The 24,414-nt window shown below is 39.9% G+C and overlaps 1 protein-coding gene across 1 annotated transcript in view; it reads right to left on the minus strand.

The window, feature by feature from the left end:
- PHKA2 (phosphorylase kinase regulatory subunit alpha 2) overlaps nucleotides 1-24,414 on the minus strand; it is a 45,211-nt gene that overhangs the window by 14,460 nt on the left and 6,337 nt on the right. The window contains exons 3-22 of the mRNA XM_040054951.2: nucleotides 24,077-24,124; nucleotides 23,433-23,601; nucleotides 22,518-22,600; nucleotides 21,806-21,886; nucleotides 20,693-20,791; nucleotides 20,231-20,377; nucleotides 19,961-20,014; nucleotides 19,270-19,392; nucleotides 17,387-17,482; nucleotides 15,884-15,991; nucleotides 15,117-15,195; nucleotides 13,547-13,681; nucleotides 11,602-11,711; nucleotides 9,018-9,162; nucleotides 8,459-8,537; nucleotides 6,167-6,330; nucleotides 5,360-5,533; nucleotides 4,135-4,223; nucleotides 3,042-3,175; nucleotides 1,406-1,562 (exon numbers count right to left, since the gene is read on the minus strand). Coding sequence (XP_039910885.1) covers nucleotides 1,406-1,562; nucleotides 3,042-3,175; nucleotides 4,135-4,223; nucleotides 5,360-5,533; nucleotides 6,167-6,330; nucleotides 8,459-8,537; nucleotides 9,018-9,162; nucleotides 11,602-11,711; nucleotides 13,547-13,681; nucleotides 15,117-15,195; nucleotides 15,884-15,991; nucleotides 17,387-17,482; nucleotides 19,270-19,392; nucleotides 19,961-20,014; nucleotides 20,231-20,377; nucleotides 20,693-20,791; nucleotides 21,806-21,886; nucleotides 22,518-22,600; nucleotides 23,433-23,601; nucleotides 24,077-24,124 — 2,274 coding nt within the window. The remainder of the gene's footprint in view (nucleotides 1-1,405; nucleotides 1,563-3,041; nucleotides 3,176-4,134; nucleotides 4,224-5,359; nucleotides 5,534-6,166; nucleotides 6,331-8,458; nucleotides 8,538-9,017; nucleotides 9,163-11,601; nucleotides 11,712-13,546; nucleotides 13,682-15,116; nucleotides 15,196-15,883; nucleotides 15,992-17,386; nucleotides 17,483-19,269; nucleotides 19,393-19,960; nucleotides 20,015-20,230; nucleotides 20,378-20,692; nucleotides 20,792-21,805; nucleotides 21,887-22,517; nucleotides 22,601-23,432; nucleotides 23,602-24,076; nucleotides 24,125-24,414) is intronic.

A 24,414-nucleotide genomic window follows, 5' to 3' on the forward strand; every position in this document is an offset into this window, starting at 1 on the left:
TATCATAAGGGGACAAAAAGTAAGAGACCTTTCTCTGAGTCACGTGGAAGTGAATTAAATTAATTCAATTTCTTCAGCAATTTTAAAAGGCATTTCTATTAATTACCAGACATGAAAATCCAGCAGAACGCTGTTAAATAGTTTCCAAAGATCTCCTGAGGTCAACAGGGATATGAGAGTTTGCCCAGGCTGAAAGTGGCCTGTTTCCCTGCTCAGTGAAATCAGCAGCATAATGATTAGATTAGGAGCTCTAGTGGGGCTGGCAGATCAATAAAGGCTTTCATCCTTTATCATATGACAAACTTTTGTTCTTTATTTAAGGCAACCATATTTTTAATCAATGAAAAGTTTGGCAGCATTAGTACACAGGATTTCTTTTTAACTAATATATCTCCTAAAACAAACACCCAGCACACTGCATCACATTCCTGACATATTCTGAAATAGGTACTGTCCCCAATACCACAGTGTTTACTCTTTTGTAGTGACCTCCTTTAAATGTGGGTGTTCAGTTGACCTGGTTTAGTATCGTGAATCAAAAAACATCGGAAAACAGATCATCCCTATTCTCCTCCTCCCCAATTCTTTGTCAATACCTTCTCAAGTTAAGATACATGGCTTTTGGAGAGCATGTCTGTACTGCTTGTCCATGGGGTCTTGAGAAGGGAAGAAGTTCTGTGCTTAATGAAGTACCATGTACAGTGATTATCACCAACTGCTCCCCACAGACAGGACTGTCACTAAAATAAGGCAGATGTGACAGAGAGCCTTGAAAATGGCCAGGAATTACAGAAAGAGCTCCTCAGAAATATGCAGGGGATTACTAGAAAATTAAATACTTTTAGAATACTAGAGAGGAAACCTTTTTGTAATGATCAAAACCATATCTGTACCCTTAACAGTGGATTTTTCTTGTTACCACTTAATAGTCATGGATATTTAAACAGTTCCAAACATCCATTCACAAGGCAGACTGTCCACCCAAGGGGATGGAAATGGGCAGAACATGTTTTTTTGTCATCACTAGCAGCCTGATGTAGCAGTACTCCGAAAGTGTTCATACCATCACAACAGCAATAGACAATCACCAGTGACAACTGCAGCTTTCAAAGCACACACAATTAAGCTTTTCCATTTAACAGAGGTTAAATGAAGCCTTCACAACTATTTACAGTGTGACATTCTCAGTCCATGCCAGCATTAGTAGTTTGCAGTACAGAGGAAAGATAAAGAAGTAGTAAGACTCTAGATCAGAAAAACAACCATTATTTAATTAAAAATGCTGCACTATGTATGTTGTAAAGTAAAAACAGAAGAAGGGTAAGCACAAACCCCAACAGCAAACTGATAGTTCTCTCTCTGTTCCCAGGCAGGAAGTTGAACCAGGATTATTTGTATTTCATACCTCAGCCAGGACTTCAACTCTCTTTTTGAGTATGCCAGAAATGTAACGGATTAAGCCCCATTCCTGATTGAGGCCTGCCTTTCTGTAGAGCTCGTTGAGGAGGCAGTGAACAGTGACACCATACTGTCCATCCAGCTCTGTGTCCCAGTCAGCACCTCTGCCACAAAACAAACAGGAGGTTCATTGTCATCAGGCAAGATGCTAAACATCACCACACAGCTGGATTTCGACTGCCTGGCTCACGTTGGTGACAGAATTAAATACCAAATGGGACATCTGTGCCTTCACCACAGATTGATTATATGTGGACAAAATTCTCTTGATACCAGGAACTCTCACACTAATTTGAGCACTCACTCAGCTGTGAGGCAGCGACTTGAAAAGGAACAACCTGAAGGATTTCCCACTAGATTGAAACTGAGCACTTGCATGGACAGTTTGCTGGAGGAACACTCCATGTAGTGGTTTTTCAGAGCAGAATTCAACAATATCTGCAGTACTGCTGAAGACTACACCAAATTTTCAGATCCTTCAGGAGAATTTTTTAGCCTTTCCTCTTTCTTAGCTATTAACTAAACTTCTGTGTTGCTTATGCCATTACTGAAAAAAGCAAAGGAGATTTCTGTTCATCTCCTGGTTTTGAAATTCACTGCACTATGGCTTCTCTTATGTTTTGAAGTGTCACAAAATGACTTTTCAACTCCTGCTGACAGAGTCCACCAGAGGTCCATCTGCCTGCCCAACAGAGTCCCCCTTGGTGAAATTACTGGTGTTAAATGCAGTTACACAACAAAACGTATTTTTTACAGTATTTCCTTTACTCTTTAAGAGAAGAGGCTGAACATTTTGCTTGGGAAATCAAGAAGATCAAAGAAGAGGTCCTCACAGGACACAGACTAAAATAAACAAAAATGCATTCTTTGCAGCAGTAGGGAAGACCATCTGTGATTAACACATACTTGTCTTTGCACCAAAAGCTAGCTGCCTAACAGGTTCCAGCAGTATTGTCCTGCACAGGAAAAAAAAAAGCTCAATAAACACACTTCAGAAGATTATTCTATTGTTTGTATTTGCATTTTGTTCCCATCAATTGAAATAGCAGGTGTTTACTAACCCCAGCAGGTGGGTCTAGACTGCTTGCAAGAATGTTTTTAAAAGTACCAAGTTTTAGCCAGTTGTAGACTTAAATGTGCAAAGGGATTAGAGGAAAAATAGCAAACATTCATTAAAATTGCATTTTGCCTTTAGTTCAAAAACGACAAGATGAATTTTCCCTCCATTTTCATTCCTGTGTATGAAAATCACACCAAATCTTTGTGAACTTTAAATGGAGTGCCATAAATAGAGCAGGGTGTGTTCTCATTCATGGAAAGGATTCGTGCATCTAATTTTTGAGCCCTGGAGGCTTTATGTATTTGCAGCTGTGTGCCAATCAACTCTAAAATTTGCACAAGTCTTCTTGTGTATCCAAATAATTCCTGCAATCAAACTAACTGAAAATAAGCTTGTTAAAGCACAAAATATTTCCACTGTCCCCTCAAAACACAACCTGAACAGTGGAAGCCTTTTGCACAAGAATAATCAGATAACTGTGACCAAACTTAAGGATGTTGAAGTTCATACTCAGGAAACTTACTTGAGTATATGCAAGATATACAAGATGTCTGCCTGATCATGGAGTGTTGGACATTCCTTCAGCTGATCAACGAGCTTCCTGCAATCCAAATCACCATGAGCATCTTTAGGTAAGTGCAAAACATTTTCACAGTCCTGATAACAAAGATGGATGAAAAATCAACAGACATGACCTTGAAAAAAGTAGCAGATCTGTAATTTCCTGTAACTTCAAACCTCCCATTAAAAACCACAACAGACTTGCAACGAAGCTCTGCACTTGAAATACAGACACATCACATAGTTCTTGCCAGGATACTGCAGGCACAGAAAGGAGACTAGTCCCAAGAAACACAATCCCCAGAATGGAACCTCGTATCTACTTTTTTTTTTTTTTTTTTGACAAAACAAAGAAATTGAATTATCTGCATGCTTTTCCTGTCATCTTATGTCACTTGTAAAAAGAAAGGCAGAGAGGTATTATCCTTTTTTTTTGGTCTGAAATAATTTGGAGCTTTTTGAGTTCCATCTCTAACCTGTATGTAAGCGGAGCTTTATGAATGCAAATATCGCCATTATAAATTTTCCAAGCTTACGAAAGTAAAATTATAACTAATCAGACAAATGTAATCCTTCTCAGCAGCTGGTTACAAAGACAAAACAAGTGTCCAGCACAACCCCATCTTTATGCCTTGAGATGGCATTTGGCTGGTGCCTTAAGGACACTCACAGTTTCCCTCTTGCCCAGATGTTACTATAAGTAGCATTTCTTGGAAAACATCTCTAAAGGCGGCGAACATCCCGTCCTTCTCCTTGTGTTCAGCTAGAACTAAAGATGATGACTTAACTTTTGGCTTATAAAAATAAAGCAACTATTATGTTCTTTTCTGTTTTGCACATGCAATTAAAAACTTTCCATTTGATAGCGTCTATTTAACTAAAAACTCTTCATCCAGCCAAAAAAATAATTTCCAAAACAAGGGAGTGCCTTGGACAGAATGGCTTGTCTGTGAAGAAAAATGAGACCTGGCATAGGGTTTGGAAGGAAAACACAAGGAAAGGCTACAAGCATTGCATCCTAAAACCACAAAAGCATAAAAATTCCCACATCTTACCTTTGTCTCAAAGAAATGAGGATTATCAACAAGATTCAGAGACTTTCGGTGCGTGTTCAGAACTTTAGTGGGAAGAGACATAGACATGGCTGGAAAGCAAAGGCACCAGAACAGAGAGAAAAGTTGTTTCAGTAACATGATAATCAAAAACACGTACATGAAACAGCCTGACCAGGTAAAAACAACAGAAATACCTCCAAGATTCAAAATACAGAGGCAGTGCTCCTGAGATGCTGTGCATGGACCTCTGAGGCCAGCTCATGTTCTGAACCTTATCTCCTTGCAGGTTTGCTCTGACAGTTTCTGAGATCAGCTCGTCAAAGGCTCACGCACAACTGACACCTCTTATTTGGCCCATGACTCCAAAACCCTGCAACCCAGTGACCTGACACTGCCAAGTCTTTTAAACATTTCAACAGGAAATGAGTAGAGAAAATGGCCTAACTGGTAAGATTTCATAATTAAAATTATAATGCTAAATGCAGGTTAATGCTCTGTTAACTTCATATGCTGAATTCAATGGAGGATCAGATGATGTGGCACATGAAAGATGGCAGAAAAGACTAAGAGAAAAGCTTGGAAGTTATTAATTTACACTGAAGTAAAGGGGAGTCTTCCATGGACCAGGGCATTGAATACTACATATCTACATGTAAAATAATGCATATGATGGAACCTATGTACAAATTCAGCCAAAGTCTTATTTTGGTGTATATCTTCCAATCAAGCTATCAGGAATGTAGCATAATTAGAAAGATTGTGCTCCCTCTCTGCTCCATTTGTTCTAACAAATTTAGGAAGTATATGTGAATATTTTTATGCTTTTCCTGTATTGAAACATTTCATTTCACAGCAACTTTATTGAAATAAAAAAGTACATTTTGTCTGTCCTTATACAAGCAAAGACAAAACAATTAATTAACTGATTTGGGTTCTAAAATTCTATCCAACTAAGAAGCTTCCATAACATTAATTTTGATTAAATGTTTCATTTCATTGCAGGTTGTCTGTGTATAGACCACGACATGGGATACAGTGGGAACATGACAGCAACAGCTTCAGTCATTCTTGCCTCTTAAGGAATCTATTTTTTTATCTATACAGAAGGAAGTAGTGGCACAAGTATGTCAAAAGGTATAATTTTTAAATACTTGAACTTACCCCTTGTAACAGCCAAACCAGGTTCTTTAATTATTATCACTAAATAAACAATAGGCAGAAATACCTGGAACTTCCAAGCCCTTTGTCTTGGCCATTATTGACAGTATCTCTTCTGTGGAATGGTTTGCACTGAACACAGGTGGTTGACTCGCTGTCTTTGAAGTGGGAGGCAGGTATGACTTCAGTGCTGTGCTCTGCAGGACATCATTTATATACTGATCCAGCTCATCCTGGCTATCTAGTGTAACATACATTAAAAAAAGGTTTTCTTAAAGGTAAAAATTACTATCTGTCATCATCACTTCCTTATTCAAACACACCACTGTATTCTTGTTTATTTATAAGGGCACTCAAATATGCAACAGTGTAAGGAAGAGATTTTTAAGCCAAACAAATTGGAAACAAAAGAAAAAAAGTAGGTTTTGACACTGAAAACAGATTTAAAAGTCAGTTTTGCCTTTGAAGGAATCAAAAGGGGTTTTATCTTGCTGGTAGATCATAGAAAACAGCTGGACTTAAAGTTTGTAAAAGTCTCTTCGAACACAGTTCTAAGACTATTATCTCTTCCACACAAGTTCCTGTCCAAGACTTCTGACAGTCCCCTTCCCTCTTCCACCTCCCCACCTGCTGACTCTCCAGACCCAGCTCTGCTGCAGCAGTTGCTAGTCAATGCCATACTAAAAATGCAGGAAGAACACACATGAATTCATTCTCCAAACTGATTCATGCAGGTCCTGTCCCCAGGTGGATGCACCAGAAAACCAAATGACCATCAGCTGTGCCCAAAACAGACTCTGTACTGTAGGCAAACCCTGGCTCTGCTGATAGAACTTGACAGAGAAAAAAATACCAAGTGAAAAAACACTACTACCTTTTTCACAGAAATCTGCTGGGTAGTCTCCATATTCACTGTCAGGACTATGACAGTTCTCATTACGGTCATCAAACAGTTTTAGGTCACAGTCTGGATCCAGGAAGCTCAGATATGTATGAAAAGAGGTGGTAAGAAATTCTGATAGCTTGCCTATCTTCACCCTGTAAAAGAGCATTAACATCCACCATTCTGATATTGATCAATGCTCACTTAGCTTTTAACAACCCTCCAAAACTTATGAAACCTACTGTTCAATCCACCTTTGCTAACTATAAAGCCACAGAAATTGACACTGAAAAATAAAAAAGGAAAACAACAGTTGCAGATCCAGCTGGGTACTTACTGCTCAAGGTACTAATTGATTTTAACTGTGCTATGGTAACAGGCCTAACTCAAAGCCTAATTATGCAGTGTGTTGTATGTTCATCTGAAGAGAGGCCCTGAACAAAGACCTGAGCTCCAAGGATAATGTATAAGGAAGTGGGGCTGAGAAGGCCCGATGAATGGCAGTGTCTTTTCACAGAATTGGAGGCTGCCAAACCATCTGTGCTGGTTTTAGGAATAAGAATTAATGATGGGGCTACGCTTCAGATTTGTGCTGGAAACAGCACTGATAACACAGGCATGTATTAGTGTGGCAGTGCGAGAATTGTTTTATTAGGTTTTTATAAGAAGTTTTATGTTATGGTTCAATTCACCGTATCCCCAGTTCTGTAACCCTTTTGTGTTTTCTGTACATAATAAGGTGTTTTGTGTCAGTCCTCCCACCCCTCACCTGACTTGTAACATCCCCTCTGCCCCAACCCCCCTCTCTGGGGCAGCCTGTCTATCACTTTGGGATCCCTCCCAGATTGCAAAATCTCAGGGAGAGGGCTTCAGGTGCTAGGTCCCCTGGGGGGAATTCCTTTGGCTCTGGATTTTAGTGGTCCGAGGCTTGGGGGTGGGCACACCTGGTTACCCCCGAATCCCCTGATTTGTTGTCTTGTTGTAACCCCGCTGGAACCCCTCCCCCGCTTATAAGGTGGAGGAGGGAGATTCAAATTCTCTCTGCTCTGCTCTCTGCTCTTGGTCTCTGGGCTGTCTGGCCTGCGGTTTGGACCAGCTGTGGACTTCCCGCAGCTGGGCCTGAATAAACATCTTTTAACCTGCTAAGCTGAGAGCCATCCTTTTCTTACTGCCGCTGCTGTCACGACACTATTTAGTCCAGCTGCTGCTGAGAAGCCGAGCCAGCAGGTAAAGATAACCTGCGTGCCCGTCCAAACTGGGAACATCTTGTAGCTGTGCAGATCTGAGCTAGCCGGAGGTCAGCGTCCGCCCGGTGCGGGACAGAACAAGCTACAAGATATTAGTTACTGTCAAGCAGGGCTTACACAGCGTCCCAGCCTGTTCTGCTTCTCACCTCACCCCACCAGCACAGGCTGGGGGTGCACAAGGAGCTGGGAGGGGACACAGCCAGACAGCTGACCCCTGGGACATTCCATACCATAGGTGTCATGCTCAGCATAAAAAGCTGGGGGAAGAGGGATGAAGGGGAAGATGTTCAGGGATACAGACATTTGTCTCCCCAAGCCACAGTTACATTTGATGGAGACCAGCTTTCCTGAAGATGGCTGAACAACTGCCTGCTCATGGAAAGTGGTGAATGAATTCCCCATTTTGCTTTGCCTGCACGTGTGGTTTTTGCTCTACTTACTAAACTCTCTTTATCACGACACATGAGTTTTCTCACTTGTATTCTTCCAATTCCCTCCCCAGTCCCACAAAGGGGAGGGTGGGTGAGTGGCCAGGTGGGGCTGAGTTGTTGACTGGAGTTAAACCACAACAATATTTGAATGTCAAAGGAAGATACCAATTGAGAGGGCAAGTAGAAAAAGAATAGGGAGATACTGTGGCATCATATTTCACATATAGATGAATGGAACCCACCAGCTTACAAGTACTACGTGCAATCAATGTTTAAATCATGTCCAGTAACTGTGAAAGTGATTTGCTTTTTAATAACAGAAGCCCAGCCAGAGTCAAGATTTCATATTTCTAACGATTTGATATTTGTTTGCTTTATCCATTAATGGCAGCCAGTGATGGTACATTTTTTGGGAGACAGATCTTTTCCATTGCACCTGAGGTCCATCTACCATTTGATTAGCACATAATAATTAAAGCTGAAACTTCCTTCTCTGCAGAATTCTAGTATAAAGTCTTTGCACTACCACAAGTTCAAAACTGAGACTTTTACAGGATTTAATTTTTAAAATCATAGAGATAATAATTTGGAGATTATGACATTACCTTGCACCTCCAAAATAACCATCTTCTAATTTTCTTATTGTGGCAAGAACTGCTGGATGAATGTCAGTACCATCATCAACTAAAAAAGAATAATGGAAGAATCGAAACTCACCAACACATCCATAAATTATTATATCCAAATACATTGAATTAGTGGGTGTTGTCTACAATGTAAATCAGGCAAATTTAAAGCAGAACCCACAACTTCTACCACTACTAGCTTATTCAAAATCCCAGACAAACAAGCAAACAAAACACAATCCCTAGACAAGTTCTAAAGATAAACACCAACCCGCTCAAGACAAGTTCCAAAGGGATTTCTATGAAATTTCTTTAGACAGAAATAGCATGGAGATGATGAGGTCATGGAAGCATATGAAGAGGGAGTAAAACCAAAATTAAGTCTTACAATGTCATCTAAATTCAGAATACACTTGAGAAAATAAAAAAATCTGTACTTCTATTGTTAGAAGTCCTGCTACCTCTTCTCTCAAATCAGCATCCATCCTATTCTCCTGCAGTAATCTACTCTGCTTGAAACAGAGAAAATTAAGTTTACCAAGCATTGTGTGGGTGATGGGAAATGTCAAGGTTGGTCTCCCTGTCATCCTCCAGCAAGAAGTGAGGTAAGCCAGCTCTGTCTTGAGCATCTCCACAATCATCTGATTGTCTAGAGCCAGATAGAAGTGATGCTGGTCAGTAAACTAGAGAAGAGAAAAACACAACATAGGGGTAGTTGTCAGTGCTTTCCTTATTTTTTCTATTTCTCCCCTTAAATAATTCACAAAAGCCGTATGAGCTACTCCTGACCACAACACAAATGACCTGAATTAACCTAACAAGCCTCAGACTGTGAAAAAGAAATCCATGCTTGTGCAAAAGTCTATTTTCTTATACCTCTAGACTGACCATCAAAGTAAGCCATACAAACAAAACCTAGGCAATCACAGCCACAAAGCAGAATCTTCCCAATTACACTGACCTGTGATCTGGAAGATGGAAGTACCCTAAATGTGGGAAAAGAGCCAACAGTAGTAACAAAACCAATAAACAGGCTGAAGTGCACGCTGGGGACTGGGAGCCAGTTACAGTATGTCTCTTGGGAAAGTCAAGCAAAATACAGAAAAGCTGGCAGAAAAATTACTGAGGAAAAAAGGTCCATGAAATGTGCAATGGCAAAGTGCTGCTCCCACTGCAGCAGGGAGCCAAGAACCACAGTAAGAGATGACTGCTTCAGGAGCTGGAACCAAAGAAGCCAGACAAACAATAGAAAGTATGTTTAAGCAGCCACAACAAAAGGTAAGGAAGCCCATAAGCCTTGGGGAGGGGTAAGTGCATAAAGAACATGGAAGTTGAAGCTGACAAAGTCCAGAGAAATTTCTTCACAGAAGGAATCAAGAACTAGTCAAAACAATCCTTGAGCCACTCTCAATTAGCTTTGGTAATTCTGAAAGAACAAGTCTCAGAAATCCAGAGATAAGGAAATACACTTGCCTGTCTTTAAAAAGGAAGAGGCATTTAAAAAAACCAGGCCAATTCCAGTGCATAAAAGCAAAGGAAAACAAAGCGAATTTAAGACAGCCAAGATAATTATAAAATTATAACGTAAGATGGTTAAAAACCAGTCTCAGCAGATTAGTACAATTTCCTTCTTTGGAGCAACCAGATGGTAAGTATAAGAAAAGGGCTGACACCTGCCAGCTTCTGCAAATTTTCACACTACGAGCTGAACAAAAACATCCTAGGAAGCAGAACTACTTTAAAAATGGTTCTCAAAAGGGAGTTATTAACCATTTTTTCAGAATTACTGTATCTGAATGAAGTCAGCCTTTGCCCCACACCCAATCAATGTTTTCACTAGAAAAGAGAACGAAATTCAAATGACAAAATCACAAAATTTGTGGGCACAAGTCAAGATCAACAAGACGATTTAACTGCTAACCTTAGGAAGGTGATACTAAACATTAACTCCATCCACCTCAAAAAAAAAAAAAAAAAATCACATCAGGGGAAGTGTCTGGCTTCAAAGTACAATGGAAAATGTTATGTAGGTTTTAGTAAAACATGGAATACGCAGGAATTGTCACTGTGTTGCTAATGTAAAGATAAATGTCATTTTGGAACATCCTAATAAGTATGTCTTTATTTGATATATGACAAGATTTTATTGGCAATATTGGGTCCAACTTACATAGTAAGATGTGAACTAAGAGATACTTTGAAAAAAATCACATCTCTAAGGAATTTTCCCATTATTTGCAAAAGTGAAAATTGGTAGAGGGAAGTAACACAGCAACTAACATTTTATAAAGCTGCTTGTGATCAACTGACATGGGGAAGAATGAGAAAGGATCTACATTTTTTGGAGTAAATTTGATTTGTTTGGACATTATGAAGCAGTACAGAGACCTTCTACAGAGTCCACTGAATGCCTTCAGCTGGAGTTTAAAGACTTCATTGGTCAAACACCTCTTTAGAAGGGTGGATGTATTCTTTATCCTGAATCAGTTGTGCATGCTTGGAGCAGGAGACTCCCTGGCCATCTAGTGCCAACTGCTGGAATAATTCTGTTGAAAAGTGTATTGCATTTCATTACATGTATAAATAAGAATCATTGATTCTCTGAGGATCCAAACTTTCAGCAACATTGAAAACACACACTAAAGAGAAAGAAAAGACAGAACATCCATTTCTCAGCACTACTGACCGTTTCAACAATATAATGAAAAGATCACACCTTCACCTCCCAGGGGTTACAGTATTTGGCACTCTTTTGTGGTACTGAATTTTTCATCAAAGCAATCAGTAGAAAGCTGTATTAAGTCATCTATTTCTGCAGAAACTATTTCATTAATTAGAATGTTGGTGTGGGCAGAGATCAGTAACAGCTCTGTACTATTGATTCGCTGTGGTCTCCTAAGCCAGAAGCCAAAGAAACCAGACTCTGTTTGATGGAAAAGAGACATCAGCAGTTCTACCATGCTGATCATCCTGTCCTCCTAAAAACCCTAAGGAGTAAAGCACATCTGCTGTGTCAGCCTTGTTCTACCTAAGGTACAATGACAGCAGGGAAAAGCAAAGTGCTTCACTAATGATGCCCCATTAAGGAAGGAATGATTTTCCTGCCAGCTTTACATGCTTACCTGAGGGGTAAAAGCAAATATTTGATTTCTTATCACATAGAGCTTGGAGGTGCCCAACACTCCAATGTGTCGGTGCGGTCGGCCACTTAATTTCATCTTCTTGTTCCGTCCTGGAAAGGAAAGAGAAAGAAAAGAATCCCAGCTAACATTTTCTGTGCTGTTTTCCAAACTAACCACTTTGGACAGGAAAATTTACTCTGCTAATACCAGTAAGGCAGAAAACCAGTAACGGAGTGTGAGGCTACAAACTGGCTTTGTAGCAAGCAGCAATATAATAGCCAGAGTCCTTCAAAGGCCTGATTAAAAATTAAAATTTTGGCTTCACTGACCACAGATTTGGTCTTATAATTACAGTAATTGCTCAGCACCCAAGGCTTCCCCACCAAAAAGGGCAGGAGATGTAATATTACAAAAACAAGGCCATCAACATAACCCAGAAACTCCAGTGTTTTCAAATACAGGACCTCAAAAACTCATTTCTGCAGGCTAAATCAACACAGCAACAGATTTTCATCAGGCTTTAATAAGCTTCACTTTTCTCAGTAGAACTTATTAGCAAATGATCCACACTGCAACCTTTGCACCAGCAGGCAGGAGCTGACTCAAATCTTTCTGACAAGGAATAAGAAACAAATAACCATGTGCCTGAAAAAATACTACTGTGAACATTCCCAAAAAAGTCACTGTTAAAAACAATGTATCAAATCATCCTACTCACACCCCTCCACTAGTGAAAGAAAGCTATTATGAATTATAATAAAATAAATGTAATCCTCAGCAAAGCCCTGCAAATGTCTCATTTTTTTTAAAGAACTTCGAAATGAAGAGCCAGATTCTTCCACAGAAACAACATATACAATTTCTCTGTGTAAAGGGCACACTTTTTAAAACTTATCTGAAGGCCCCATCACTCTGAAGGTTTCCAAAAAAAGCTCCCTGTTAAAACAAAAAAACAAACCTTACAAACAAAAACCACCACAAAAAAATGTTCACCCCACGAGCAGCCTCAGCATTATCTGTAACCAAATTGCCATGGGAACATGATCCAGACTGACAGAGGAGCAGGATACAGCTTCCCTTGTCCACACAGCAAAGGAATCTACCAGTGCTGAGTCACCCCATCTCAACTGATCTCAATTGTACTTTATAGCAGTATCCACAATTCTGAGTCATGAGCTGCTGGCATGCCTGAAGAAGTAAAACTAAGTTAAATTAGGAATACGTGTAACAAACTTTCCACCAAGATGCAAATAATTCCAGTAAGGAATTATTTCAATTATTTCAATATATATTATTATTTTCAATATTCAATCAAGAACCAGTTATAAAAAGACTTAACAAGTAGAACCAGTGAGAGCTTTGGGGCATTTATTTAAGTCAATTCAGGCTCTGGGGAAAACAGGATTTGAGAGCCACTGCTGAGGAGCTGGAATGTATTTAAGATTCTGTGTTTAGAAAAGCCCTAAAGGCTTCTGGGTTTGCAACAGAGATAGGGAGCTTCAGCAGCTTATCTCAGCTCCAGGTTGGGAGGAACTTTAGCAAGAACCTGACAGCCCAAAGATGATCTGTTAGTAGTACAACTTCCCTGATTCAGAGCAGAAAACTTCCCAGACTGCCTGTTGGGAAGATAAAAATCATACTGCCCAGTTTCCAGACTCAAATGACTTCTTAAAGGAAAAATATTTGATTTTTTTCTTCTGCGTTTTCCAGGCTTTTTTTTCAAAAAACAGTTTCTCTATGGAAGTAGTTTCTGGAGGACAAAAGAAGTCAGGTTTTGTCTAACTCCAAGGGCACAGGGAAAGTTGTATTTTTACCACCATTTCTAACAAGGTAATTTTTCCCCTGGTTTGAGTCCCTTATTTAAGACAGAAGTTCTAAGTTGGTTAAGCTTCTTAAAAAAATACCTTGCCTGGCAGTAGAGAGGCTTCCACATTGAAATACTTACCCAGCATGGTGTAGAGGTTGCTGAGGATGCGAGCTGGCTGCACTCTGAGTGGATGGATATCAGCAATGCTCTGAACATTGATTCCACGGTCTTGCAAGAGTTTCTTAATTTGATTAGATTCTGCCAAAACAGTTACTGTGCAACAGAAAACAAAAACACAAGTAAAAAACAATGTTCTACTCTTTTTAACTGACTGCCTCTACCGTAACCTCTCAACAAATGCATTTAGCTAACTAAAAAGGCACGAAGGCCTTTTTTCTTAATTTATGGATTCATGAAATCAAAAGGGATTGCAATAGGGCACCTGACAGATTTTAATTCTCTCTTTCTCAGTATTTCTTGCCATTCCTATCCACTTTGGACAACAGTGGTGGTCAGAAGAGTCCTCTGAGGTCTCTACTCAAACCTCCTGCTCAAAGCAGGGTCAGAGCTGCTGAGGTTAAAGCAGGTCTTGGGGACTTAATCAGTTGCTTCTGATTTCTTTGAGTTCCACTAGTTTGGATCACACAGTCTCTTTAGCAGAGAGTCTCTTTGAGGGCTTTCCCCCCCACAGAACAAAGGGAAGCATGACTTGAAAATCTTTGTTATTTTAACACAGCGCACTATAACAATGCAGCCAAGTCACTGCAGAACAGGTGCTGTCACTTGTATTGCAATAAATGTTTCAGAGAGCATGGAATGGCAGAGGTAGGGAGAAAAAAAAAAAAATCCTTAATGAGAGGAATTTACAATCCAGGCCCAGAACCCCCATCTCTTGTCCCACTTGAGGCATTGCCCATAACAACTGGCCTATTGATTTGGGACTAACAATTCAGTATTCTTCTTTGTATTGTGAATACTTGCCAAAGGATGCTAAAAATAAGCAAGCACTTATATTTCTACTGGAAATGAAGCACTTCAGAATAATGAAATGCTACTCCCACAAGGCACCAACAGGGGGTAAACAAGCACCAGCCCACATCACAGGATCCTTGACAAAGGCTGCTCCTGATAAATGAGCTGGTTGCTCTATCAGAGCAGTCCAGGCCCTGGAAAACTCTTTAAGACCTGATCTGCTGGTGTTTGCTCTCTACTTAATTTCTGGGTTTGGCTGTTCTTGCACAAACTAAAGAGGCCACTCCCTGCAGCAGCCAAAAGCTGGTAACTCTGGCTGCCTCACCTCTGTGCACAGAGATCCTTGCACTCAGTGCTCCCTGCTTCCTCTGAAAAGGGGCTACATGAAACCTCATTAACCTGATCCATCTCCTGTCAGTCTTGCTTCTTCTTTCTAGAAGTTACCAAGATTTTCCTTTTCACTACAAGATTAAGTCTGCCACTCTCCAATTCCAGACAAGTATTAAAATTTTAACTTTTTTTTTTAAGTGTCTTAAACCTTGTCTTCCCTCCTGGAAAAAGGAAGCGAGGCAAACAAACTCTTTCTCCTTCTCACAGTGTCATCAAAGCATCTATGTCCCATGCAAAAAAAAAATCCACATAATTTTTAAACACATCTTTCATCTCTCCTGTAGGGAGAAGGGACTTTGCCACCACACGATTCAATTCACACAGAATGTTTACAAAATTCCCCTACCTTGTACAACAACATCAGGTTTAAATCCAGTGGAAAATCTCCTGTTTAAGGGATCAATTTCACCGGCGGCAAGAAATCCCTGGAACAAATGCAAAAGAAAGAAAAAAGTAAGGAAACAAACAGAATTTAAGCAAAAGACTTGTGACATATAGAATAAATCCTAATCAATTTTCATATTTTTTCAGTACAGCAGGATTTAAAGCCTGGTTTATCTACCTTGTCCACTAAGTAGTACATTCAGTAAAAACAATGGCTGCAATATTTTTTGGAACAACAAGAAAATGGTTCTGAGTGACACAACCTGCATCCAGAACTTCTATTTCAGAGTTACGCAACTGATATAATGGAAAGTGATTTTTTTTTTTAGAGAGATATTTGTGCTTCTTTTAACTAGTCTGGCTTTATAATGTGTCTGACTAGCAGATACATCATGCCATATATCATGCAAGGAACAGCTTAGTAAAGCTGAAAAGGCCCAAAATTCAGGCTCTGGAATAGCCAAGTCAGCCTGGGCATGCTCCTCCATTCTAACCAAATATCCAGACCATGTCACAACTTACTCAGCTTCATTAGAAACAGACAATTGCATAGCTATACTTAAAAAAATAAAAAGGTCCTGAAAGCTCAGAGTCAGCCTTTCACGGTTCACGTACGTGTTTCTACTGGAAAACACACTGTCCTCTCCCTGTCAACCAAACTGTACTTTAAGCCCAAGCCATCTCAAACAAAATGAAACACAAGTTTATCTACTTGCAAGAAATAATTACCTCTGCTAACAGGCAGCTCAGGACATACAATGATTGGCCCCAAAGATGTGGCAACTTTCCCATCGGGACACGATCCACCGAGTGAGGATTTTCATACTCCTCATCTACCTGAAAACAAATACATAAGCAAGAAAAATTACCCTAAAGTTGTGAAGAACAATCAACATGTAAGTATTTGCAGACATACGGTCCAACATCAACCCTTTCAAGCCTGCCCTTACTACTGACATAGAGGTATTGTGGTTTCACTTTTAAGGCTACACATTTTCTGGGACAAGAACTACACTTCCTTTTTGTACCTCTTCCCACCCTTTAAACTGGAGGATGAATAGGGACTCCACATGCAATTGTAGCTTTGGTATTAGCTCTTCCACTTTCTTCTCACCATGCCTTTGCTGCCTTCCCTCTGGGCTGCTCATAGGTAACTGGGTGTCTGCTTTCCAACCCTTTCCAAGATGACACTTGAACTTCTGATGTCTACCCAGCTTTCTGAAGCAAAGGTGCTTTCCAATATTAAGATTTTTTCCACCTTTCCTCCATTAGCAAGGATGGTCAATAGAAAAATTAAGAGCAGATGTACTAATTTAGAAAAACTGCCTTAGTTTTGCAGTATACAGATCTATTGAGGGCAGGGCAAAAACCCTCCCTGATTACATCTTCAGGCAGCCATTTCATATTTTTTTTATAGACAGACAAAATCCACCCTGTTTATGTGGCACGTTTTTCAGATCATTATCATCATATCAAAATTCACAAGAAGGCTCTGGACTCTTACACGCTTGTTCCCACTAGGAAGGCAATTCAGTTTCCACCTCAGATCTGCGAGCAAGGCGTCGGCTGAGCAACTCAGACCAACCCAGGAGGCTCCACACCCTTAGTGAGTGAGGGCTGAGAAGTCTGGAGTGGGAGAAGAAGCTGGCAGGGAGGGATACAAAGGCAAATAGCATGGAAGAGCACATAAGCTCGTCTGAATTTCCCTGTCACAACGGGAGAATGAGATAAACAGTAACAGCAAAATTTGGGGGAAAAGAAAATACCCAAACAAACCAAACAAAAATCCCAGCCAGCCCAAACCCTAATCCACTTGAAACCTGCCTCCCATACATGCTCTGGAAAAGGGTAGCACAATCAATGAATAGACTAGACAGACAGGACAGTCTATGCTTTATTTCGTCTTTGAGCACCAGTTCCTAAGTCAGTATCAACACTTCTTAAACACATGTCTTGCTCTAAGGATGTAAAATTTAAGACTGCTGTAGTATTTCCACAGACACTCAAAATTACAAGTAAAAAATGTGACCATTTGGAAGCCTGAAGTTTACCATTTCTCAGCAGGAGCTGTGGGACATCTCTTACTTGTTAAAATAATGTGCAATAGTACTTTTTATAGTACTTTTTATTGTTGCTTTAGATTCATCAGACACAGGAAAACTGTAAGACTGACACTCCTCTTGCTCCCTCTACTTTGTGTATGAAGTACCGGACGCTGCATTTTCCCAATACCTTTTCTGGAGGGACTGCATAGAGTTCAGGCATTAACACTAATCCATTCTTCTCTCTAATAAGTATTCCTTCCAGAGCCTCTCTGTATTCTTGTACCTGGAATTATTTTTAAAAGAGAGTGAGAATTCATATTACAGTCAGCAAAACTGAAACAATAAAGCCCTTTTGAACAGTACTTTTTACTGAAAGTTCATATATTTAAAAAAGAAAAAAAGGAGTGGAGGAATCATGATTTGCTGAAGGAAGAAAAGGGTTCAAATTATCAGAGACTGTTCCAGCATCTCAGTGTTATCAGAAACATAGAATCACAGAGTGTGATCACAGGAACACTTGTCTTCAATCTGTAACACAAAGCTGCAGTACAAAACTTCCAACATATTCCTACTGAGAAGTCACTGGAAAAGATCCTAGAGGGAATTTTCAATGGCTGACAGTGCAGTGACACAGACATCAGACTGCCAATATCTGTCAGTGTAAGGTGTATACATTATTAGCTGTATGCCACGAACATTTGTCTGTGGCTTACTGAATTCTGCTTTGCAGGATTGGGAAAACAGTTTCTTTTAACTGATTTAATCTGATTAAAATTTTGTAAGTAGAGTAACTCTTTTTTACCAGATTCCTTAGTTTGTTCCATTTATTAACTTTCCATTCCAAGTTTTTACTTAGAGGGAGACTTCTCAAGCACTACCAGCACCTGCCTCAGAAATCCTTTCTCTGCTATTCCTGAGTACAGTGGATCACTCCAAGTAAGATACCTATAGCTTCAAATACACTGACATTTTCAGTGTTCTGTCCCACTCCACTTTTTTTGAGTCCTCAGGGTGCTTATTTTTCAAGCAAAACCATTTGTTTTCAGCAGTAATTGGGTATTAGACACTCACCTGAGTGTCCCAGTGACTCATTCAGCTATGTTTAAACAGTGGAAACTGGAGCAATTGCCCTGACCATGCCCTAGAACAGTCCCATCTGCACACCAAAAAAACAACCAGGTACATACTGTCCCAGATAATCCAACTAAGGCCTAGAGACTGCTTCAGGAAGTGGTATTTTATTGACAGGACTGAAGTTTCAGTAAACTTTCTGATTTTCCCCCTGACAAAATAATGCCATTTCTCTCTTCACCAGACTACTTTTACTGTGTTCAGGAAAACATTTTATGTGTCTAGTGTCAGGAGGAATTTTCACCTGGTTTGCAACATCTGATACAGAAAGAGGGCTCTTTGGTCTGAAATTCTCTGAATCGTTTCTGATGACATTTCAATTTTTTATAGAATTTAGGGATCTCCTATCCCTCTGCATACTAGGCAATTTTAAATCACATATATTTTTATTTTCTATCAAGCTACCAATATGCAGAACTTCTGGTACGAGTGCATTTAATTCTGGCTACTTGCTGCTCTTTAACTCACTAACACTCCCCAGGTGCCACCATAACCTTTGGAGGGCTACAAGCCATTTAGTTCCACTGACCACTGGATGTCTGGCACAGTAATGGCATGAAGTGACTTATCCTGTTCTCAGCAGCCAAGCCAGAGAGGCTGGGGAAAAATAAGCTTGTCTCATCCTGAAGTAATTGTGAAAGGAGCATCAAGGTTGGTGAATACACAAAACCAGGCAAATAAACCCTGTTCAGCCCAGTTTTATCACCCCAGCTAACAGAGCCAATCAACCTGGCAGGAAGAGGTCAACCAGGACCCAGTGTGCACAACCCTGCTGCCTCTACCACATCCTGAACTGCCAGGGAAGGTGAAATTGGCTGAAGACTATTCCACTCTGCTAATGGGGTATCCAAATAATACCCAAAACAAACACGGAACAAAGTTACAAAATACTGTGGGTAAATGGTTTTGCAATTTGAAAGCAATTTCTTCTTTCCTCACCTGGATTTTGTCCCCATTAAATATTCCATCAATTAGGAAGTACGTCCAGAATACTGGCCACTCACATTCAATATTCTCAAAGAGCTTGAGCTCAGCAGGATCATAGTGCAACCTGCTTGGATCCTAAAAAATTCAACCACACTCATTTAGTCACAGTGCAAAATTAGTCACTTATATTCCAATCATAATGCTAGCCTATTTTATACAAATTAAAACATGGAAAGCAATAAAACCACCAGAAATAGTTTCCATGCAGTCTCTTGAATTCTTTGGCACATCCACTCTCAAACTCATTTAATGGTTCTCTAGACAAATCGATTCTTCCTAGTCTCAGGATCAAAGTTTCACCCAAATTATTTTGGCTCTGACTCATTTCAAAGATATTTGGAGATGTTTCAGAGATACCACTTCATCTCAGACACCATAAGAATATCTAAGGGTTAAGTTCTTACAGAATTATGAATTCACTTCTGTCTTTAATAACTGTTTTTTAAACCCTTAGCCTCCCTCAAATATGAATCCTTTACAGGGTGAATACCTGGATTACCCCCAAATCCAATAAAATATCTTAGCAGTGATGGAGAACTTCACCCCTTCATGTGAATAAAACAAAGTATGTCTACAAAGAAGAGATAAAATTCTTCCCACGTGCTTACTGAAAATATACATCATAAGCATAGATCCGAAGTACCTCTCTGGGTGTCTTGTAGCCATCTCGGAGAAAGCGGCAGCAGCCATAGCGGCCCTGTAAGAACAGACAACAGCGTAGGGAATGTCCCATACACTTCTTCCTCACAGACTAACATCAGCATTAAGGTATGTGCCGAGTTTTACAGGTACCTAGGGATCTTCCTCCCCCTCTTCCTGCACAGATGAACCAAGTCTGGCAACCCTTGTTTAATTAGGATTTTTGGTTCAGAAAGAGGTTCTGCTTCTCTCTTTGGGAAACAAAAAGTCTCACCTGCAATTTGGATATGATTTCGCTCTTGGTTACATTGACAAGGTTTACATCCTCCACTGCAAAAGCTGGGTAAGAAATAATAGACAGAAGGCCAGCATCTATCTCCTTTGACGTGGATGCCCTTGGCAACATGGAGTACAGAATAGACTGAGCAAAACAAGAACAGGAGAGAGGGATGTAAAACAATTTGCCTATTTAAAAAACTATATCAAGTGCAAATGAGACTACACTGTTTACAAACTGACAGAAAAGTCTGTGCAGCCATTTTTAACTGAGTTAGAGTGAGAATGCTTCACACTGTTCAGTTTCACATGATCAATTAGAAACAGAGTGAGCAGCACAGCCTTAAGCCATCCGTATTATGTTACATTCTTGACTTAGTTAGCCAACATTTCATTTAAAAACAAAGGGAGAGGGTGTTAGGTTTTCCCCTAGTAAAGCAAAGGGCAGACTAATTTTTACCTGACAGTGTTCCACTTCATCAGGAAGAACATGAATCACTGATTTGTGTCCTCCATGAGCTCCAAAAAGATCTAGTTCATCAATTGCTTCCAAAGCAGCCTTCAAGGAAAACCAAACCACAACCCCAAATCAATAAATACCTTTTAAACCAATTATACACCCTAACACCTGTGCTTAACCTCTGAAAGAAATTATGTAAGACAGCAGTTTGCCCCACTGGGGGCAAACTTAAAGGGAAGCTTGGCAATATTTTAGAAAACATTTCTGGTTTTCAGCTAGCAGGATAGAGGATTGATGTACTGGTGACCCTTCCTACAACTTAAAGGCAAATCAAAAAAATTGGGAGCTGGGTTTCCATTGAGACATCATCTAAATATTGACGTACTTAGCAAAAAATGCTTGTCCTGTCCTATATTCCAAAATAGCCTCCTATATCAGTGTGGGGGCAAGACCAACGGTCTCTCCCTCCTGCAGTGCACACAAGATCTAACAAATCCTGCTGAAAGGCAAATACACCTTTGACCTTAATGATATTTGTCTTCTGTCTGTTCCTCAGACACCATGTAGTGAGGTAGCTGTCAACTGCACACTTACATTTATGGCCGCCTGAGCTTCATTCAGCATCTCTGTAACCTCGTGCTATGAGGGAACCAGAAATATCCACTTCTTTTTAAGTATATCTTAATTTATTTTTCTCTCTAAACTACTGGAAGAAAATTTCTTAAACTGATATTCTGCTGTTTTTTAATATTTACATCTGGCTTAATCTTACCATGACAACACCACATATGACACAGAGGCTGAAGAATTAAGGAGGAGGGAAAGAAAACCAGAGGCCACTTTAGAAGACTGCAGCTCACTGAATCTGTCAGATTCATGGTTCAATTAATCTGGTACCACTCTTGCAATCCCTGGAACTGTACTGAGGTCCTTCAATGAGAGTCATTAGCTCATGGACTTTACAATAAAAAATACTCACACCTAAACAAAAATTCTTACACAATCAGCTAACTATTGCAGTGGCCAAGAAGACCATACAAAGGGAGCCGTCAGGTTTGTCAGAGCTCTTAATAACACAGCAGCCATGAAGGGGTGTCAGGAAGACATTCTCACTTTGGCCATCCCTACGGAGCTTGCGTTCAGTTCAGGGATTCCTTGGTTTGTTTTATCACCACGCTCCCAAATTCCATAATCCTGTAACAACATCATCAAGAAAAAAAATGGTATGGTTATCTACAAAAGCAATGTTTTGCCCCCTGTCTCACAACAAACCCCCACCCCTACATGACATGAATTACTTGCTTAAAAAAAAAAAAAAAAAAGAAGAAGAAGAAGAAGAAGAAGAAGAAAAGGGGCTCCAAGTCTCCAAAGAGACCCATCTCATGTTTGAAAAGTAGAACATATAAATACACCCCAGCAGGATCATGTACACAGTCATGAATCACTGCCTTCACCGAGCACACAAAGCCCTCTATCCCTCCTCCTGGGCATGTTTCTCTCCATGTCCCTTCAACTTGGTTTGCTAACAACCTGCCCTTTCTAGAAAGGCCCACAAGACTTATAATTAGACATCATGAAATATTATTGATTTTCAATAAAACCCCCTATTATTATGACAGAACAATTATACCTCACCCATGCAGCAGAAAATTCTCCACAGCCTTCTTAACATCTCCAAAGATGCTGTTTGCAGTCTAAAGTACTGACAGATTCTGATATCTTCTCACAGAAAAAACAAGTCCCTATTTTGCTTCTCCAGCAGTAAATAATTTTCCACCCACACTTGAGCAGCCTTCAGATGATTTACATGTAAGTAACTACTTACAGCAACTTTGTAGGCAGCTTCTATGTAAAAAACAAGATTCTGGATAAAAGTAACTTCATCAAGGGTGAAGATAATACGTAGCCCTGATCAAAAGAAGGAAAGAGAATAATTATATTGTATCAGAACTGCAATAACTACTCTTCAGTGAGTTTCATGTTTTTGGTTTTTTTCTACCAACCCCTGCCCACTGAAATCAAAGGAAAAACTCATAATGATTTCCAAAGGTCAGGCAGCAAGCCTCAATACTTGCTACTGACAAAATACTTCAAACCTCACCAATTACAGGCTGTTTCAAAGACCAACCAAAAACCACCACTGTGAGGGTGACACTCAGACCATGGGAATAAAGCAGAGGCACCTGAGCCAGCTCTTGCTCTCCAGAGCAGTGCACACCAATTTCTGCAGTTCCCCAGCCCTCTGCCTGCTTAGTGCTCTCCCTAGGAACCTTCAAGATGACCAAGTGCCTGCTCTGCAAGGGCCAAATGCAAGGGGCTTCAAGGATAGGAAACAAATCCCTATCCTCACAGGAGGAGTACAATTAAGAAGAACACAAGACAACAGCACCAGTAAGAGAAGAAACATTAATGGCACAAGTGCATTTGACTTGATGTTGCCACTCTCAGAAGAAATGTGGTTTTCCCCTACGAAGTCTTTAAAAATGAGACTTCTCTGACATGACTCTAACTAGCTCATGTATTTGATGCCTTGATTAAGGGCATAGGCACTGCCAATTACTATAAACATGAAATTCCAAGTAAGGCATATCTCTTTTCTAGAGAAACATGACTTGCTTCTGATGAATAATTATGTAAAGATCTTTGAAGCTGGTTACAATTTTTTTTTTCTTTTTAAATAAAAGCTGGAATAGAAAAGGCTGCAGCAAAAGGCAAAAAAAAAAAAAAATCTTCTGCTTACCTGATGCAGTCATCTGTGCCAAGAAGAGCAAGTAGAGGGAAGTTGCATCCACTTGTAGATGGCCCCACTGGTCATCCCCAACCACCGTGGCACAAGTTGCAGAGTTATACTTGGCATGGAGGCAGTCTTTGGTACTCTGTGTGCATTTGAATTTCTCTACCTTATCTACCTAAAAAACATCACAAATCTCAAATCTGAGACATTTTGGAAGAAGTTCACCGAACGATTTCAAAATCAACAACTTTTCTTAGGTGAGGAGAATCTTGAGGTCTTAATCCTGTTACCTCACTCAGTTTTGATTGATCTGAGGGCTTAAACACAACCCTGACTTTAGACTCCAGTTAAATCCACATCTCTGCAGGGAAAAATAAGACTAAATTGCCTTGTTGCGTTCAGATCTAAACTACAGGCATGTATCTTGGTGAAAAACAGTTTGCAAAAGCAAAACTTGATTTGCTCCAAGCACAATCTCAAAATATTACTTGGACAAGAAGTAGAAGCAAGGTCATTGTTTTGCTCAAGAGTTAAGAAGACTCCCCACACCATCATCTGCGTACACACAAAGTCACTCCACAGAAGACACAAGAACTACACACTTCAATAAAATGCTTTGTAAATACAACATCCCAATCCTATGGTATTACCTGTCTCATCATGCACTGCAAGAGTCCCCGCATCAGCTTCACAACATTCTGCAGGAAAAAAACAGATCCGTTTCAGCTTCATCAGCTCTTACAAACAACATTCAAAAGTGGCAAATTTCACACCCTCTACTAATGTCCTGCCAAAGGTAAAAAAGAATGCATATTTGCCCAAAATGTTTTGCATGCTTTTTATTTTTTTTTTTTTAATATACTGATCAGATTTTATTCCTTCATCCCTGTCTAGGAGAAGTCTTTTCCCAAAGGTCCTCTCTAAACAGTAGAACAACTCTCCGTGATCCTTCTATCCAGCTAAAGGAAGTAAGAAAAATGCTATGTCT

The sequence above is a fragment of the Hirundo rustica genome, chromosome 2 (assembly GCF_015227805.2).
Source record: "Hirundo rustica isolate bHirRus1 chromosome 2, bHirRus1.pri.v3, whole genome shotgun sequence".
NCBI lineage: Eukaryota > Metazoa > Chordata > Aves > Passeriformes > Hirundinidae > Hirundo > Hirundo rustica.